Source organism: Cynocephalus volans, chromosome 7, assembly GCF_027409185.1.
Source record: "Cynocephalus volans isolate mCynVol1 chromosome 7, mCynVol1.pri, whole genome shotgun sequence".
Taxonomy (NCBI): Eukaryota; Metazoa; Chordata; class Mammalia; order Dermoptera; family Cynocephalidae; genus Cynocephalus; species Cynocephalus volans.
Window position 1 is genome coordinate 1039153 of NC_084466.1, and position 19365 is coordinate 1058517.

At 57.3% G+C, this 19365-nt stretch overlaps 1 protein-coding gene and 1 long non-coding RNA gene across 3 annotated transcripts; one reads left to right on the forward strand and one right to left on the reverse strand.

Moving 5' to 3' along the window:
- Positions 1-4125: 4125 nt before the first annotated feature.
- Positions 4126-10347, reverse strand: LOC134381936 (uncharacterized). Its single transcript, XR_010024033.1, has 2 exons — positions 10052-10347; positions 4126-7370 (listed from the first exon to the last, which is right to left on the reverse strand). It is a non-coding gene; the product is annotated as an uncharacterized LOC134381936 (long non-coding RNA).
- Positions 8445-19129, forward strand: LOC134381931 (collagen alpha-1(I) chain-like). Of its 2 annotated transcripts, none has more exons than XM_063101830.1 (2): positions 8445-8838; positions 12215-19129. In XM_063101830.1, exons 1-2 carry the CDS (start codon positions 8747-8749, stop codon positions 16074-16076), a joined length of 3954 nt encoding a protein of 1317 aa, XP_062957900.1. In that variant the 5' UTR covers positions 8445-8746; the 3' UTR covers positions 16077-19129. The 2 variants fall into 2 exon arrangements, with proteins under 2 accessions (XP_062957900.1, XP_062957899.1); XM_063101829.1 differs by lacking the exon at positions 8445-8838 and adding an exon at positions 8846-8967.
- Positions 19130-19365: the final 236 nt, after the last annotated feature.

A 19365-nucleotide genomic window follows, 5' to 3' on the forward strand; every position in this document is an offset into this window, starting at 1 on the left:
CTCCGAGCAGCCTGCAACGAGGTGGCATTCTGAGTAACTGCGCGAGCGCGTGGCGGCTGGTGCTTTCCGTCCGCGTTCCCGTCAGAAGAACAGACAGTCACGTGGCCTGGCCGAAGGGCCCGCACGCTCCCTTCCCCGCGGCGTGTGCAGCCAGGGCTGGTGGGTGTGGAGGAATTAACTGGAGTTCTCTTTCAGGAGCAGAAGCCCGATGAAGGTAAGCAGGACCCTCCCTGGACAGGGCACTTGGGACGCGCTGGCCCTGAGCACAGCCCTGCCCTCCCCTGTCTTCCCTGTGGCCAGCCTGGCAGGCCACACGAGCACGCTGGGTCCCCAGCTCATGGACGACTGCAGAGAAGCGGAAAACGGGCTGTTTACAAATCAATTATAAATTAAAATACAGAAACCAAAGTAAAAGTCTTAGCCATCATAGCATGGAAGTGCAAGGCTGTTCCAACTTCACTTCTCTGTAACAGGGAAAGTTAGAGAAGTTGAGGAAAACTAAGGCCATGGACAGCAATGCCATGAGTGTCCCACCTACTCTAATTCTTTAAACTTACCACCTGCTGACTTCATATTTATTTTAAAAGTAACATGTGCACGCAGTGTCAGAAGTCCTGCACGCGGCGGCGTGTGGAAAGCGAGGTCCTTCCACGCCCCACCCAGACCCAGCGACCAGGCCCAGTGTAGCTCAGGAGCGTCCTACACTCCTTCCAGGACCCTCTCTGCGTGTCCTGTCGGGGTGAGAGGGAGAGGCAAACGTGCATGTGCATGTCACACTCACGGTCTCTTTCCACACATATGAACCATAGTGTGTGCAATGGTTTGCTTTTGGCTCTTTCCACTAAACTGTTCTGTTTTTTCTATATTGCCAAACACGTATCTACCTCGGGTTTTCAACTGCTGCCTGGTATTCCAGTGTGCATGTGCCATGACCACACACTGAGGCCCATAGACACAACCTTAAGTATCTCCGAAAGCTTCTGCTTTTAAACGGCACTCTTAAACATCCATCCCATGGGGTTACCTCTGAATGCTGCTGCCCATCTCTTCTGAGAAGAGGTTAATCTCTACCAATAGCAAGTGGTGACATTTTTCATCTAGGATGCATTTTTTGCAGTTAGTATTTCTGAAATTGTGATGCATCCTGTACTTTATTGTGTCTCATGGTTTAATTGGTGGAGTTTTTTCTTTTTCTTTCTCTGAGACATGACATAAGGGGCATCTCATACTTTAACAGCACCTTAGATCCAGTGAGGTGTGGACTGTCACACATGGCTCCTCTCCAGGAGCCTTGGTGGTGAAGACTGTGTGATTCAAGTCACTGGAAACCCAGTGCTGGGGTCACTGCCTCTCGTCCCTAGCTGGCAAGCAGGGGCGATTCAAAGGCGGGTGTGGTCCAGAAGTGTGGCCGCTGCGCCCCTGTTTTCCACCTACATCTGTCACAGACTTCCTCTGTCAGTGGTCTGAGGACATGGGGCGCCAGGTCTGATTCTGGGACCTGGGATGGAGTGCTCTGGGTGCCTCTGAGAAAGGTTGTGCCAGTCAGCAAAGACCTGGACTCTGGTGACCACTGTGTTCCCACATGTGCACACAGGCATGTCCCTGAGATTTCTGTGGCAGGGCCATCAGCTGGCCCCAGCAGAAGTCACCTTCCCAGAAAGTGTGTCACGTGCTTCTCAGTAAGATGAGTTTTTAGACTTTAGGCTGATTAAGATTTATTCATTTCCCCAAATGAATGAACTCATTTCCCCAAACTCTTCAGTTAAGAGATTTTGTATTTATATTTAAAATCATTTTTTCTAATGTTTTCTTATTCAAAAGCCAGACAAAAGGTAGTTTGGCGGATGTTGTCACTCTCTGATCATGGGAGGGAACAATCCAGGGAGGTTAGGAAACTTGACAAGATAGGACAAGCCCACTCAGAAGTCTGACAAGGCTCAAGTGGCCCTACCATAGCACTGCCATTTACGGAACCGTGCTAGTGTCACCTGCCGTGCTGCCACTGCAGCTGGCAGGGACCTGTCTTGGCTGTGGGTAGAAAAGTCAACCGAATGTCACCTGATGAAATTGAGAATACTCAAACTGATGTTTAACCCCAATGTCCGGGCTTTTAAAACGCCATCATTAAACTCCATTCCCACTGTTTCTTTAAGTTGGAAATAACTTTTAGGTGTGTAGGGGCTGCAACTCCTCTGGTTAAACCCCTGATGTGTCCACCTGTTTCCAATTAAACAGACATGACTCACCAGCACACTCAGTATGTCACAGGGAAAGAGTCAACACTGTCACTGAGCAGGGGCCACTGTCAGCACAAATGCTGAGACAGATGCGACAAGGACCATGACCACTCATTGTTCATGGGGCAGACACCTGGCAGAGCACGTCTCGTGGCTACTGCAGGTGTCCTGAGGGCGACCCTGGCTGTGCCAGCCAGGAGCGTAGCCAGCCTAACACAGCACCCACTCCAGACACCAGGAACACCAGAGGGCTCAGGTCCCTCGGTCACACACGGCTGTGCTTGCTGGCTTTTCTATTTTGTGTTTAAGTACTTCCAAACGTACCAAAACAGCCCCGACAACTTCCGTATTCCCTTCACCAACTGTTTTGTTTTGGTTTGGTTTTGGCGGCTGGCTGGCACAGGGAACTGAACCCGTAACCTCAGTGTTTTAAGGCTGCACCCTAACCAACTGTGCTAACCGGCCAGCCTCGCTTCACAGCTGTTAACACTGGGCCGTTTGCCTCTTTCTCTCTCTTTCTCTCTCACACACACACGCACAGATCCACAGACATAAGACAGACACACGCACAGATCCACAGACATAAGACACACACAGATACAGATCCACAGACATAAGACACAGATACAGATCCACAGACATAAGACACAGATACACAGATACACAGATATAAGACAGACACACGCACAGATCCACAGACATAAAACAGACACACGCACAGATCCACAGACATAAGACAGACACACACACAGATACACAGGCATAGGACAGACACACGCACAGATACACAGACATAAGACACACGCAGATACAGATCCACAGACATAAGACACAGATACAGATCCACAGACATAAGACACAGATACACAGATACACAGATATAAGACAGACACACGCACAGATCCACAGACATAAGACAGACACACGCACAGATACACAGACATAAGACACACACAGATACAGATCCACAGACATAAGACACAGATACACAGAGACACAGATATAAGACAGACACACATACAGAAACACAGACATAAGACACACATACACAGACATAAGACACACAGATACACAGACATAAGACAGACACTCAGATACACAGACATAAGACACATACAGATACAGATACACAGATATAAGACAGACACACATACAGAAACACAGACATAAGACAGATACACAGACATAAGACAGACACACACATACACAGGCATAAGACACAGATACACAGACATAAGACACAGATAGACATAAGACACACAGACACACAGACATAAGACACACACAGATACAGAGAGACTAACACTCAGATCCACAGACATAAGGCAGATACACACACACAGACCCACAGACATAAGGCAGACACAGAGATACACACACACATTTTTTTCTTCTGAATCATTTGAGAATAAACTGCAAACACTGTGCCTTTTCTCCATGAATATTTCAGAGTGAACTTCCTCAGACAGGCACATGCTCTTACGTGACCACTGTATTCTTATTCAAATGAGGAATTTAACCTGGGTAAAATGCTGTTATCCAACACGACGGCATTCTATTGTAACATAGTATGCTGTATTATATTTTGTATTATAATTGTGAATTTTCCAGAGTGTTCAATTGCTGTCCTTTGTAATCTATGACTCGTGTCACACACCCATCGCAGGGCTCACCATCCTGCTGCTCCCACGTGCTCCAGCCCTGCACCTGCCACAGGTGAGAGGGAGTGGGAGGCAGTGGCTGTGACTGTCAGGAGCCTCCGAGCCCCGTCTGCTGCCATTTACATTTCAGGGCCTGGAAGGATGCCTGACACTCCGGGCCTCGTCGGCCTGGGTTGGATGGTGTCTCAGTCCATTTTCTGTTGCTGTAACAGATACCACAGACTGGGTAATTTACAAAGAAAAGACGTTTATTCAGCTTGTGGTTCAGGAGGCTGGGAAGTCCAAGGGCACAGCGCTGGCACCTGGGGAGGGTCCCTGCTGCGTCATGATGTGGGGCCACCCTGATGGCCTTGTCTCATCCCGATTGCCTCCCAAAGGCCCCACCCCTGCATGCCACCAACATATGAATTTGGGGATTATGTTCCCAGCACATGAAATTTGGGGGCACCTTAAACTGTAACAGATAAAACCCCTTTACCTGTCCCAGCTACGGCCACACATGTGGGACTCAGGTGCAACGTGTTGGGGTGTCCTGGCCCAGGTGGCCGCCCTTCAGTCTTCAGCCAGATTTATTTCCAGGAAAACACATACCGTCCCCTCTTACCTGCTGTGTTCCGAGACCCCTAGTGGCTGCCTGAAACTGCGGATGGCACCAAACCCTGTACAGCAAATGCTGTTTTTTCTGTGTGATGACCAAGGCGGCTTCTAAGTGACTAACAGGCAGCCAGCGTCTACGGCGGGGACGATTCACGCCCGGGGAGGGCAGGAGCGTGACAGCACAAGATTTCTTGGTGCTGCTTAGAATGGCACACAGTTTAAAACTTACAAATTGTTTTTTTCTGGAATTTTCCATTTTATATTTTTGGACTACAGTTGGCCACAGGTGGCTGAAACCTCAGAACGTGAAACTGTGGATAAAGGGAGACAGCTGTATGCAGCTTCTCTGGCTGTGATTCATTAGTGTGGTTTCAACTGTCAACACTGTTGAGGTGATGCTCACAAACTGTGACCGGCAGCTGATGTCACAGCCGGCCGTATCAACTCACCACTGTGACATTCACAGGGCCTGGCTCACCCAGCCGATATCACAGCTGGCCTTATCAACTCACCGCTGTGACAGTCACGGGGCCTGCCTCCCCTGGAGCCCATTTGGCCCCTGGTCTTCTGGGCTTTTTAGAAAGTGCTCTTGGTGTTAGATTTTTCTAATTCATAGAACTAATGTTAGATTTATTTGTAAAATGTCAGGAACCTCAACTTAAAAGGCTTTATGTATTTGAAACCTGTCTTAGTTAAGGAAGTAACTGAGGAACCTAGATTGCCTCTCTTTTTATAACGATAATTTGGCAAACAGCTGCTTGGTGCCCTCACGAGGTCCCTGGGCCCGAGCAGCCTGCCCTGGGCAGGTGGCCACAGAGGTCGGCTGTTAGAGGTCTTTTGCTAAAACTTCCCGGGTCACCACCCTGGTGTGGGGCTCTGAGCCTGCCAACAGCTCGCTAGAACAGACACCGCCGCTGCGGAGCAGCCCCGGCCGGGTCGTGGGGCGGGCACACACCCCGCTATCCCTGGCCCCTGACCTGAGGGTCTCCGTCTTGTCCCTCCCGACTGACCAGAGGGTCTAGGGGGGCCCAGAAGGAGCAGCCGGGGCCTCCATCCGTGAGCTGGGGCGGGCGTGGGGCCGGGGCAGGGCGACGGGCCAGCGGGAGCTTCACTGTCCCGGTCCTCAAGCCGGAGGGGGAACGGGCGCAGTGACAAGCAGCCGTAAAAACGGGAGGCGCCAGCCGGTCCGCGCGTGGGACAAGCGGGAGCTGCGTGCCGGGTAGGAGCGGGCAAGACGCGGCCCCCTCTGCCCTGGGAGCCTTACGGTCTGGGGGAGCAACACGAGTGTGACAATCGTATAAGACAGTTCCACAGGCAGATACGAAGCCAGGATGGGGAGTGTCCGACCCGACGGGCACAGGCGCCCGAGAGCTCGTGACGGGAGGTCCTGAGCTGGGCTACAGGAGAGGCCGGACAGACGACGGTTGCAGTCCCCGCAGAGGGACGGCGTGACGGTGTGGTCGCTCACCAATAGAGGGTCCAGGACGCGTGTCATAAAGCCCTGCTGGCCAAGGGCATCTGAGTGCCCGTGGGACAAACGTGATGTGTCAGTGTGGGGACACGCATGGTGTGGCTGAGGCTGAGACATGGGTTCTGAGGAGGCCCTGGGACTGCTGGACAGTCGTGGTGCTGGCTGCCAGCAGACACCCGCCGTGAGCTTATCTGTGAGACGGCTTCTCTTCTATGAATGTGAGGCTTAGGGTGTTCCCTGCCTAAGGACGTGCAGAGCAGGCTCGGGTGGCTTAGGCAGCCCCAGCCTCGCTGTTGGCAGAGAGGAGTGAAGTGGAGGCTGGCCGGATAGTCCGTGCTGAAGACCAAGAGTCAGTGGCTGCCATAGACCCCTCGGGACAGGCCAGGGGACCGGGCTGCCCCTTGGGGACAGGGCTGGCCGACCTGCTCCTGTCTGGATGTGCCACGGTGGTGCCCAGCACTGGGGCCCAGGCAGGCCTGGGTGCGTCACCACGCGAGGACTGCCTCTGGCCTCCTCGTACCTTCAGATGACCTCTCCTGCTAGCCAGGGTCACTGGCACAACTAAGTTAGGAAAGTTTATCACACCCTCTGTACATATTGGCCCCTGGGTGGAACGTGCTGCATCTCATCCTGGGCCAGCTCCACGGTCATGCCAGTGCCTCAAGGACGCCATGGACAGGCTCAGTCCCGTCCGCCTGCCACAGGCGGTGGGTAGCAGCATGGGTGGGCTGCAGCCACGTGCAGCCCCGGCGTGCAGGCCCAGCAGCAAGCCTGTGCAGGACGCGACGTGCTTCACTTTGAGGAGCAGACACTGAGCAACCTGATCGCAATCCTGACCCCGGAGGGCGGGGACCCCTTCACTCAGTAATGGTTTAGTGAGCATTTTCCCGCGGGTCAGCTGTGCGCCGGGTGCTGGGACATGAGGGGGATTTGTGGAGCCCCAGCGCCAAGCCTGGGGGGCGGGCAGGCGAGTGAAGACCGTGACTGGGTGAGGGGCCCTCACCTCAACAGGTGCACCAGGCCCTCCCCGGTTCAGTGACTTGCTGCGGGGAGCTCGAGGTCCTTGCTCTTACCCCCTGTGGGGACAGAGAGAGAGTCTCTGGGCGATCACTCGTGGGGTACTTACGGAGCTGGGCCACTGCAAGAGGCTCCATGAGGAGGAGGCGTCTGAATTGGGTCATGAGGGATGAATAGGAGCTCGTCGGGGAGGGTGTGAGGCTGTTCCAGGCCAACAGGCACCGCATGGCAGGCGCGAGCTGGCCACCGAGGCGTGGGAGGCTGGAGCTCATAGGAAACTGCGCCAACATGGAGAGAGACCCGGGGAGGTGGGGGGCCAGCCCCGTGTAGCCAATGTCGCTGCATGCACTGGTGGTAAAGTGGGGGACAAGACGACACATTTCACGCCTGCAGGGAACCAACAAAATAGAGATACCTCATTTGAAATTGCCCTGGAATCTCTGAAAGTAAGAAGTGCAGCGACAGGAGTGACTGGGAGGTGTGCCAGAGAGCAGCTGCGGGCTCAGGGCATGCCCGCAGGAGGCCTGATGATGCCACGTGACACCTGAGGCAGCATGTGCTAAGCTGGGGAGCAGCTCGTGCAGAGGCCCTGCAGTGGGGACCAGCTAGGCAGGCTCAAGCAACTGACAGATGGCCGTGTGGCTGGAGCGCACTGCAAAGGCACTGGGAGAACATGGTGACACCTGGCTCCCGGCCTGGAGGCCCGCCACACGTGTGCCCTCGGGAGGACAGCCCCCAGCTCAGCCTGGTTGTGCACGGTGGGCACCCAGGGCTGTTGTGACACAGAAGGGCAGGGCAGCCCAAGAGATGGGCAGGAGAGCAGAGGGCCACCAAGTAGTCAGGCCAGGTCTGAGGAGTTGTGGTTAACACAGATGACTCACCGAAGGTGGCCGTGTCCTGATCCCTGCAGCATCTCTGACTGCTTCGGGTTCACGGGTGAGGCCACCTTGGCAGGTGACACTCACCCAAAAAAGAACTGTAGAGTCCTGGTCTAATGTCCTAATCCTCAGCCTATAAATCTTAGAAAAGTATCCTGGTCTCTGCGAGTGAAAGCATTTCTTACATGATCATGAAAGCATTTGGGGCTACTGGGTAGAAGCCCGCTGTAGCCTCTACCAGGCGACTTGGCTGGAGCAAGGGACAGTGCTGCTCTCTGGGTGGCTGCAGCTCTGCTGGCTGCCGAACAGTGTCGATAGTGCTAAGCTTTGTTTATCATCAGTTCCCAAACTCAACTGTGATGTGGCACGACTGCTTTGGCTGGAGTTGTGAAACTACATTTAGAGCTGCTGTGACTCCCATAACCTAAGAAGGACATGCAGCAAGTCCATCCTGAACAGGCTCTGCTGACACCAGTGCCACTGAGAAGCTGTGCTTCATTTAACCTCCACGCGTCCGGACCCCTCCTGTCAAGACGGGAGGTGACGGGAATGTAATGCCAGCTCGGTTTTTCATCCTTCTATTTAGACTGTGGGGCTCAGAAGCTGTCAGCGAGGAAGACGGGAAGAGGAGTATCAAGGTCGTGTGGCTGAGCCCTGTGGCCTTTACTCAGATGATCAGAATGTCCTCAAGCATGTAGTCACTGTGGTTAGTTCAGACGTCTTAATGACTCACCGGCAAAGTCATTTCAATGATTGAAATAGCCCAAGGAGCAGGGCACAGGCAGTGTGACCAGGGACCCGGGGCACAGACCGTGTGGCCAGGAAGGTTTGGGGGCTCGTGCCCGCCTCTGACCGGGGAGGCTGTCTCCGCTCCCGGCCTGCAGAATGAGGCACGTGTTTTCTGTGACCCCTGCGGCTCCAGCTGGTACGACGGACATGGATGACCTGCCGTGCTGCATGCAGCAGGCGGCTTGGGGGTGAGTGCTGATGGAATGGGCTGTCTACCCTGCTGTGTCCCTTCACCACAAACACAGGGTCACAAGAGGCGACGTCAGTAAAGTGAACGACAGCACAGGGCCAGAGAGCACACGAGCTCACCGCTTAAGGTACAGGCTCTTGAGCACACGTGTGTGGATTTAGACAACAAGTGTTGAGCTCTGCTAGGGATACTGTGCAAAGACTCACGGTGGGGGGTGGAACCCAGGACAGCAGTCACTGTGACCTTGACGAAGCCTTCAGAGAAAAGTACAGAAGGCAGAGGACCTAACCCAGGTGGGGGTCAGGGCAGGAGTCCCTGAACCAGTGACACTGACACCGAGACTTCCACAGGGAGGATGGCGTCTTCAGGAAAGGGGGCAGGTCTGGGAAGAGAGTGGGGCTCGGGTCACGTGGGCCTCCACGCACCGGGAGTTTGGGCTCTCTTCTGTGTTTTGTTTTATTTGATTTTGATTTTGATTTGTGTCTTGGACTCTATCCTGAAAACAATGCGGTTCAGCCTGGATTGTTGGAGGCAGATGGTGCAGGGCTGGGGTGTGGCAGGTAGGGCGGGGGGGGGGGGGGGGGGAGTGGGCGGGGGTGTTTCCGGTGCTGGGGCAGCAACGCAGACAGGAATGGACTCAGAGCATCCCCAGGGGGCCGTAGGACTGTAGACCGAGGTGGCAGGGGGCACCCAGGGCAACTTCTGTGTCTGGGGGAGGCAGGGAGAAGGGGCAGGGTCACGTGCAATGGGCCTGGGAGGCCCCAGATGTCCGGCCAGAGGCTCAGGTCTGGGCAGGTGCTGGGGGCAGCCCCAGGATGCTAATCTAAGGAGCCCAGTGTCCTACACACCTCTGGGAATGAAAAGATGCCACCAGCAAAGCTGTCCCACCAGGCCAAGGTGACATGTCTTCTGGCACCCGCCTCATTTCAGAGACCTGGACCCTGAGAACTCCCAACCGATGAACGCGGCTGTGCTGGGCACCGCCTCCCCTCGCACCCCAGCACCTCCAACGTCCCCTGCCCTTGAGAGGCTGGCAGGAGCGTAGAGGGCTCTGCAGGAAGCACTTGAGACGCCTCCACCCTGACCACGAGACCCTCAGCCTCGGCCCTGCTGGCAATGTCCCAGGAGGTTAAGCCTCCTCGGTGACAAGGAGGGCTCCCTTGACCCAGGGCAGCCCTCGTGGGCAACCTGATGGTAACGGGAGGAGGTACCTGAGGCCGCCGTGTGCGCAGCAGGTAGGGCAGCCCACCCGTGAAGCCCAGCACGCGGGCGGCGTGGCGAGAGCGCTGCCTTCGCGAGGGGAGGCTGTTCCGCGACACCGAGGCCACCTGCTGCTCTGTCTCTCCCGACTCCCGTGGCGCTGGTCAGGACTGTGTGTGTCCACTCTGGGTCCCAGGGAGCGTGGTGGCCACTGGCCGGCGCAGCTCCCAGGGACCAACCCCAGGATCAGTTTACCAGCTATGAGGACGCAGAGCAGCTCCGCCCTGGGTGGGACTGACCCAGTCAAGTCCTGATTAGTCAGAACAATGGCGTTCGTGGTGCCAGAGAAGGCGCAGCTGCTCCTTGGATTAGTTATTTTTACACAGTCGTCATTCCCACCTGGGCCATGCTAATTCACCGCATTATGGCTTTGGAGGGTGTTCAGCTTTGCACTTTTGTTTTCAAGTGTCTGATCCACCACATTGGTTCTCTAAATCCATGGTTGTCTGAGGTCTGGAAAGATCTCCATCTCTGTGGTTCTCAGAGTAGGGTCCCTGGACCAGCCCCCCAGACAACCAGATCAGGAAGGCTAGTGATGCCGCCCTGAAATCTGGGTTCTAACAAGGTGTTCTGATGTGCTCTTTCTGCGTGAATTTCTGCACCAGGTGAATTAGGGGTCTTGGGGTCTGAGGAAGGTGAGGTTCTGTGTTAAGCCCATGGCACTCTCGCTCCTCGAAAGGATCCGTCCTAGGTATTGGATGGACCATGTGGCCACAGCTCACACGGCCAAGTGACATGATGTGGGGAAAGCCGGTGGGGGGAGGGCTGTGGTGACCCCCCACCACACCAGCACACACTAACAGCTTTTAAAAAGGATGTTTGCATGTGGCTTCTAAAAGCAGAACTCTCCCTTCTGGAAAAATGAAGGAAAGTACAAAAAGAAAACATGTCTGTGCATTTCCTTTGTTCTGTTTTCAGTCTGTTTGACTTTTTGAAAACACAGCTGGGTCAAAGCTCTCTTCGTAGCTTGCATTTCTCACTCAACGTCACCTCAGCAGCCGTGTCTGTGCCTGGAGACATTTTTCCATAAATAAGAACATGCCCTGTACTTAAGCAGCCCCAGTGTTAGACATTTAGGATGTGTCTGGTTTTTTAATATTATAAAGAGACCTGTGAGGACTTTCCCCGCAGTACTTAAATCTCTGTCCTATCTCTGTCTCCGTAGAATGAATGAATGACTAAAAGGTGTAACCACTGTACTCAGATTCTGGACAGGCTGTGGGTGGTCCCCAGCCCTACCCACTAACCAGGGACCCTCCAGCTGTGACAGCGTGGTCGAGGCTGCTCAGGGGCAGAACTTCCTACCCCAGACCCTGGGCTGAGAAAACATCATCAAATAACCGAGACCCCGGCCCCCAGGGCAGGACAGGGTTCCGGTTCCTTCGAAAGCTGGGCTGGTGGGAAGGAATTGGTGGCGGGCACCACAGACAGGTCTTGCAGGGCGGGGTTCCAGGCCACCTCCGGCCCCAGGGCTTCTCGGGGAGCCACTTCAAAGGGGTTCAGGAGGCCTTGCCTGGCAGGTCCCAGCTGGGTCCCCCGACTCTCTTCCTCCTCTCTCCCTCCTGCTCCCAGGGGTCGCCCACTGCAGGGACTGCCCGCCCCTCTCCCGCATGCCCAGGCCCCTGCAGTTTGCGCCGCCTCCAGAGTCCCTGCTCGGGCTCTGGCCCTAGGGTCATGGTGGAGTGACTGCAGTGTCACTCTTGTCTTTTGCACGGAAAGCTGGAGGCGTGCACAGGCCACACGGCCTACTGACGTTTTTCTCCCTGCTTTTCCCTACTTATTCAAGCACAATGGGTCCGTTTTTAAATTTTAAACATACCCGACATATGCAAAGTGCTTTCCCAAAGCTATGGAACATGAACTTTTCCAAACACCCAAGAGGGAAGAGGGTCGGACGTCCCTGCTGTTTAACAGCAAACGGAAATGGTGGCCTGACACCCGGAGGTAGCAGCAGCAGGGCCAGTGCAGAGTCCCGGCCCCACGGCACCCAACCTTCCTTCTTCCTGCTGGACTGTAGGGGACTTCAAAAGTGTGCTCCCCCATAGCAAATGTCCTGGGCAGTCGTCCTGGGAGAATGGTGACACAGCATGTGACAGCTGGTTTTCTCCCTACAGCCCACAGAGCAGCGAGACGGGCGGCGGCAGGACGCCCGTGGACGCGCAGGCCCTGAGGCGGAAGATGGGCAGGACGACCTGCGGCGCGGCCGCCCGCGCCATCCTGGGCAGCCTGCTGCTCTACGTGGCCGGCCAGGGCCAGGCCGGGCAGGGCCGGGAGCGCCGCCCGCCCGAGCCCCAGCCCCGGGGCGACCCGCGGCGGCCCACGCGCTTCCAGCTCCTGCGCGCCAAGTTCCTGGGCGCCGGCCGCGAGCCGCGGCTCAGGAGGGCGCGGGAGGTGGGCCGGCTGATCGCCCGGGACAGGCCGGGGCCGGGCCGCGGCCTCGTGAGCGCCACCATCGGCAAGCTCCTGGCGAAGAGCGGGGACAGGGCCGGCAGCCCCGTCGCGCGCGACCAGCCCCGCTGGCGCCACGCGGCCGGGAAGAGCGCGGTGAGGAGCATCCTGCAGCTGTTCCTGGCCGCCGAGCAGAAGGAGGCGGCCGAGCGAGAGGCGCGGGGGAGGCCGCCGGTGCCGCGGCCCCCAGTCGCCGGGGGCGTCCGGCCGAGGCTGGCGGGCGGGAGCTGGGCGCTGTGCAGGCCGCGCGACAAGTCCGAGCGCAGCGGCGGGCTGTGCGCCGAGTCCCAGGCGCGCGGGGGGAGGCGCGTGCACAGGCCTGAGCTCCGCGCGCTCCACGCGGCCACCGCGGCCCGCACCTGCGTCACGACGCCCCCCGCGCGGTTTGTGGCCTGCACGGCCGAGCCCCTGCCGGCCTTCAGCATCGCCACCGCGGTCGGTGGCCCTGGGAGCCGGCTGTCCCACTGCGCTAAAATCAGCCCTGCGGATGCAAGGTGGCGGCCCCGAAAAGAAACCAGCGTGTCCCCCTGCGTGGGGGACACGGAGCCTGGTGGGAACAGCACACCAGGTGGGGGCCCAGCCGGGGAGGAGCCCAGAGGACAGCTGAGGCCCTCGACATCTCCAAGGCCCCCGGCAATGGTGCACGGGGACCGCCATGCTGCTCTGAACTCCACGTTCCCCTCTGCGGGGCCAGAGCATGTCCCCGAGCCAGGCTCCTCCTGCGCTTCCTGTGAAAGCCAAGCCTCTCTTGGCCGCCTGCCCGTGGTGGCCCCACCCAGGCCAGTGGGGCCAGCCGGAGGTGCCAGGACGGTGGACCCCAGGGCAGCGAGTGCCACAGTCAGCATCCAGGAGGTGAAGGAGGCACGAGCCGCCCAGCCCCCGGGGACGGGTGATGGCACAGGGGACACCCCCGAAGTCACCATGACTGTTTGCAGCTCGAAGGATGAGACACAAAGAGCAATCCCAGACCCAGAAGCAGAGCCCCTCTTTGCTAGCCAGGAGTATTTCCCAGAACAGAAAGCACCAGGACATATCCCCCCACTTCCCGTGCCGGCTGCCCAGGCCACTCGCCGAACACAGTCAGCCATTGAGCCTCCACAGGTAACTGTCCAGCTGCCAGTCGTCCATGAAATGCCAGCAGCTGCCGCCACTCCGCAACGTGCGGGGAGTCGGGAAGACCAACATTCTCGTACTTGTGGAGGAGAGAGTGTGATTGAAAATGCACCGACGGTGCTTCCCGCTGTGACCGGGGACAGGAGGGACGCCCACGCCCCAGCGAAGCTGAGCCAGCCCGCCCAGGTGCCCGGGCGAATCGACGCCCCTCCTGCACCAGGACGACAAGCTCGCCGAGGTCCCACACTGCCGGGAGGCGCCTCTGGCGCTGGTCGTGGGATCCCAGAGACCCTTCTGACGCCAAAGCCTCAAGGTTCTGCCGGCAGAAAGGAAAACGGTCGCAGCTCTGAGAACGTGAGCGAGATCGGGAACCACAGCAGCGCTGCGGGAGCGGGAGCGGGCCTGGTGGGGTGGCAGCAGGAGGCAGCGCACAGCACGGGCACCTCACCCGACACGCCCGTGGCCGGGGCCAGTCCTCCAGAAGGAAGCACCAGCTCTGCCTCCGGAGGTCGCCAAGGACCGTCTCCCAGCGACAAGAGCCCAGCGGGACCCCCGGCATGGCAGGCGCCAGCCACGGGGTGCGCCAGGTCTGAGAGTTTTACTGAGCTGGGCAAGAACGTCCCGTGCAAGCGGGAAGAACCCAAAAGGCCGCTGTCCACGGAGTCCACTCGGCAACGACAGATGGCCGAGGAAAACGCCAGCCATCGTTTTGGCGAGAACAGACTGTCCTCATTCGATGAACAACCCAAATCAAGTGTCAAAGCCTCCAGGGTGATGGCCGTGTCAGGGAGTCCCACAAGGCCATCACCAGGTAGTGCCCACAACCCTGGAAACAGTGTGGCAGAGGAGCCGGACACCGCAGGTGAAGAGGAACACAGAGCATCGCCAGCACGTTGTCTCGCTGCTGACACAAGGAGCCTTGAAGGAGAGGGTCCCCCGCCAGGACCCAGCCTCTGCCACCTCTTGGCACCACGTGGATCCTCAAAGCACAAGAGCAGAGCAGCAGAAAGGAGCATCCTTGAGGACATGGGGCCCAATCTGTCCTCAGCACCAGTGTCCCCAGCCCCTCACCCAGGTGCAGCTGTCACCACAGCCCTGCTGCTTGACAAGCCCCGATTTTGCGTCTCAAACGCGTTGGCAGCAAGCAAAAGTGACGCATCGGTGAGAAGCGGCCGCAGCACAGCTGTGGCAGGAGGTCCTCTGGGTAACTGCACGAAGTCCCAGATTCCAACTTCCACGTACCCCACGCCACAGGACGAGAGCACAGTGGGACCTCAGAGCCATGGCGTGGGCAAGCCACAGCCACCTCCTGTGCATCAACAGGCGAAGGTCAAAAAGCGCGTCGAGCCAGAGAGACGGCATCCTTTTGACCCAGAGCTCACTCATCCGTTTCCCACTGTGCCACCGGTGGAGGTTTCTGCCAGGCAGGTGGAGAGAGCTCGGATGCGGGAGCTTCCTGCCCTCCAGCCCCGATGGTCACCTGCAGCTGGCACGGGGGCTATGCTCCGGACTGGCACTCCCGAGGCAGAGCACATGGGGAGTGCTGCCCAAGAGTGTGGGCCAACCCAGGCAAACGTGAGAGGTCAGGGAACTCACCACGGACCAGAGAGGACCATCTCAGGACCTGTGAGGTCACAGCAGACCCAGGAGCTGGATGGTTCTGGCAAGAGGAAGACTGCACCATCAGGCCAGAATGCCGTGCTGCTTACTACAGAGGAGCCTCGGAAGCGGTCAGCACAGGATCTGGCAGGGGCCAAAAAGATGGGGGCAGAGATGAAGAGCTCCTGCCAGCAGGGTGACAGAGGTCAGGAGCAAGCACCAGCACTGGGGGTGCAGCTGGTGAGGAGCTCAGTTCGGGGACATGGTGCCCGGGCCAGTGAGAGCCAGGCTGCACCTGCAGGGAGCCCTGAGAGACCAGAAGGCCTGGCTGCTGGGGGACAGGCCCGAGGACAGGTCCAGGCCCATGAGATGGTGCCCCAGGCCTGGGAGCAGCCTATTGGTGGCACAGGCAAAGGAGCGCCCATGGCTGGCAGGGGTGGAAAGCTCAACAGACCAGCCACCAGAGACGGTGTCTGGCAGGAGGCTGGCACCCAGCACCTGCCCCAAGGAAGCCAGCCCCTCGCGGCCAAGAGCGCCGCGGCCTCCCCACTGGAGCCAGGAAACAGCTCTGCTGTGCCCACTCCCTATGCTGAGGGCCACCAGACCCTCCTGCCCCAGGCCCAGGAGGGGCTTCCAAACCACCCCAGGGCAGAGGGGGACCCCAGGGCTGCGAGGAGCCCATCAGAACAAGAGCACAGGAAGGTGGTGCACTTTGCAAAGTACAAAGCCCAAAGCTTCAGTGACCAGAGGTCCTTTGATTTGTCCTTCAGACGAACCAGCATCAAAGCCCCTGACACATTAGAACTCCCAAAGTAAGACCCTCCCAATGTCCGGACCAGCAACATTTCTAGAACTTCGACAACTGCTCATCTTCGGGTTTGGGCTGCTCCTCCTGCCTGCGTGGAAAAGTCTTTGGACGTGTGCTGCAGAGACGTGTTCCATCGTCTTTTCTCAGCTCCACATGAATCGATCTAGGAAGGATCGAGTTCCACAGGCGGGGCCTCCTTGCGGCCAGGAGGCTCCCCGAGGGGCGCTGAGACCTCCGATCCCTCTGATTTCACGGGCTCTTGCGTTCTGTGTGCACCTTCCCTCGCGGGGCAGCTGACTGGGCTCCTGCCTCTCCGCAGGACAGAGTTCTCTTCAGCGTCCAGCGTCTTGGTGCTGCCCTCGGTGTGTGCCCGTCTCGTCACCCTTCAGAGAAGCTGGCACTTGGGGCCCCTGAGGCCACGCTGCTCCCACAGGGCCAGCCTCCCGCGTGGCGCCCCCCATCCATGGGCCCAAAGTCAGAGCTGTGGTGCGTGCGCAGGAGCGTTTGTTAAGCACCCACCAGACCCTCCACGCCCCCCCGGGTGGGTGCCCGCATGACGGTCACACAATCAGCGTGTGCCTGTCGTTAACAACGAAAGCAGTGTCCTCCCACCTGCCCCGCTGTCCCCAGCAGCACAGAGGCGCCCCCCTGCTGCTGCCTGAGGACTTGCGCTCTCCCAGCTTCGGTTACTGAGAAACCGCACTCCCGCCGAGGGTACTCTACTGTCCACCGTCGCGTGAGTTACGAAGGAGGTCAACGTCTCTACTTGCCACGCTGCCTTGAGATCGCATCTGTCTCGCTCCTGGTCTGCTTGTCCCAAGCTTCTCCCTCGGTGTGTCTAGTTCAAAGCACATACATTCACATGACAGGGCCACATCTGGGCATAGTATAAACATTTTCTGTGACAGCGTCCAGTCTCCCAGGCCACCCGTGGTCTTCGAAACCTGACCTGTGAGGCTCTGGGACCCTCTACGAGCCCCGTGCAGCTGGGTTCCACATGCACTGACGCGGCTGACTCCCTGGCACCTGGCACACTGTGTTTGGCGATGTCCCTGTCTCGAGAAATTAATTCCTGCTTTGGAAGATTTTTGATGTTCACTACCTTGGCCACGGGACAGTTTCCCAAAATAGCCCTGCGCTTGTCCTGGAGAAGGTTCTCTGGTGCACATGTGACCTCCTTTATGTTCTGACTTGAACATCCGTTTGGAGAAAGGTGCTTTCTAATTTCAGAGTTGAAAGGGCACTTAGCAAGAGCGTCCATCTGTGGCGAGGCCCCTCGTCCCAGGGCAGGTGACCAGGCAGGACACGTGAGGTCCCGCATGCCCGCAATGCTCGCCTTTCCTCCCATCCTCTGTCTGCAATCCAGCTATTGATTTCAAATCCAGCAAATTAGACAGGCAGATCCGAGCACCCGGTAGGACCGCCCGGGGTGCCATGCTCTGGAGGGGCCGGTCCCCGTAGCTGCCGTCAGAGGGTGAAGGGGGCAGAGCTCCTGGCTGGGTTCTCGGCAGCACCAGTAGGTGTGTGTGACAGTTAGCTGAATGCAGGATGCCACCCCCTCGTGTCCGGTGTTGGGGGCATCTCAGTCCTGGGAGGGGGCGCTGGGAGGGTCCTCGGCCACTGCGTTTCGCTCTCACCTGGTAGTGAGGGTACCGTGGAGCTGGCAGCAGTAGTCTTGCCCTGTGGCGGCTCCACTCCACTGGGAGGATGGATGTCCCTTCTCTCAGAGCACGTGGGGCTGCACGGTGCACTGTGCCCTGCCCAGGAGTTGCAGGAAGCCTGTGCCTGGAGCTGGGGTTGGCTTCCTGGAGCTGCCAAACCCTGGAGGCTCATGGGATGGAAATGCAGAGATGGACCCAGGGCCTTTTGGTCCCATTGAGGTCACCCGCTCCCTCCAGGAGCACCTCATGGAGCCGCCTGCATGCGGCTGTCCCCACCACAGCTGGTGTGGCTCTGTTTTGCTTGATTTATGTTCTTATTCTTTGTTCCACACAGGATTTGAGAGAATGTTTGGCAAGAAATGTGATGACAGACGGAGGAGATAAAAATATTAAATTCACTAGGTGTTCCCTTTAAAAAATAAGAAGCAGTGGACTTTGTTGCAATGCGTTGAGTGGTATTATTTTAAGTGGTGGAAAAATCATCAGAATGTCCTCCAGATGACAGCTCTAGAAGAAGAGTGGGCCGCGTCCCGTCCGTCCTCGCCATGTACCTAACGCAGCTCGATGTCGCGCTGCCTCGGCTTGCAAATGCCCGAGCAACTCTGAACAGGGAAAGTTACGGGTGACGTTCATGAGGATCTGATAGTGGTTTGTGTCCGTTCACGTCATAAGCAAGTCTGTGAGCTCAGAAGTAGCTCATGGAAGAGTCCACACTGCAAATACGCCTGCCGTCCCCACAGAAGAGGTCCACAGCCCTCCTGGTCGAAATGGCTATTGCAGCAGGATGGTGTGCTCACCGCCCTTAGCAGGTGTTTTAGGTAAAACCCAAAGGAAAAAGGCAAAACACAAAGAAAGGAAAGAAAAACAGGACATGAATCTTAGCTTTTCGGTTGACGTGTTTGACCCGTATTTGTGGGTAGTGTATTGACCCGCGTCCCTGCGGTCTTTACGGTTCCTCCTGCTGTCCACGGTCTCACCCGTGGGCCACGTGTCTGTAGCTGCCAACAAAGCAGCCACGTGGGTGAGCCCACTCACGCATGCGCACAGTCGGGGCTGCCGCAGAGGTCATCCTGCAGTAGAAGTCGGGAGAGCGCAGTTGTCATGAAGACGCCCCATCAGCGCATGTCACTGCTCAGAATTTTACAAATTCAGCATCACTGCCTTACTGTTCTAATGAGGGGTCTTTTCCATTTGAGTTATGATCTTTTAATTATTTATCAATCACAGCTATTTCTTAGATTTCCCTTGTTTGTGTTCTTTGTGTATGAGGAACTCTAAAATGGATGAGTCAGAAAAGATCCCTGAGTGTATTTTGTTGTGTTCTCTCCTTTGAATTCTTACTAACTTCATTCAGCTGTAAATCCCTTCCAGAAAGGAAATAAATTTTGTTTCTCACCACACATCTCTTCCTTGCATCTTTGAAGGGGCTGCAAAAAGGAGACAGGACTCTCCTCCCGCAAAGTCACTATGAGCCGAGGGACAAGCCCACCAGTGGGCTGCAGCCCCCTCCAGCGACCAGACCCTGGCGGGGAGGAGACCCCCAGGCTGTGCTTGGGAAAAGCAAAGCTGCGCCTTTCCCAGGACACTGCCTCGCTCTGCTGGTTGATGTGCCTGCGGGGGCGCGACCGCGGTAGGT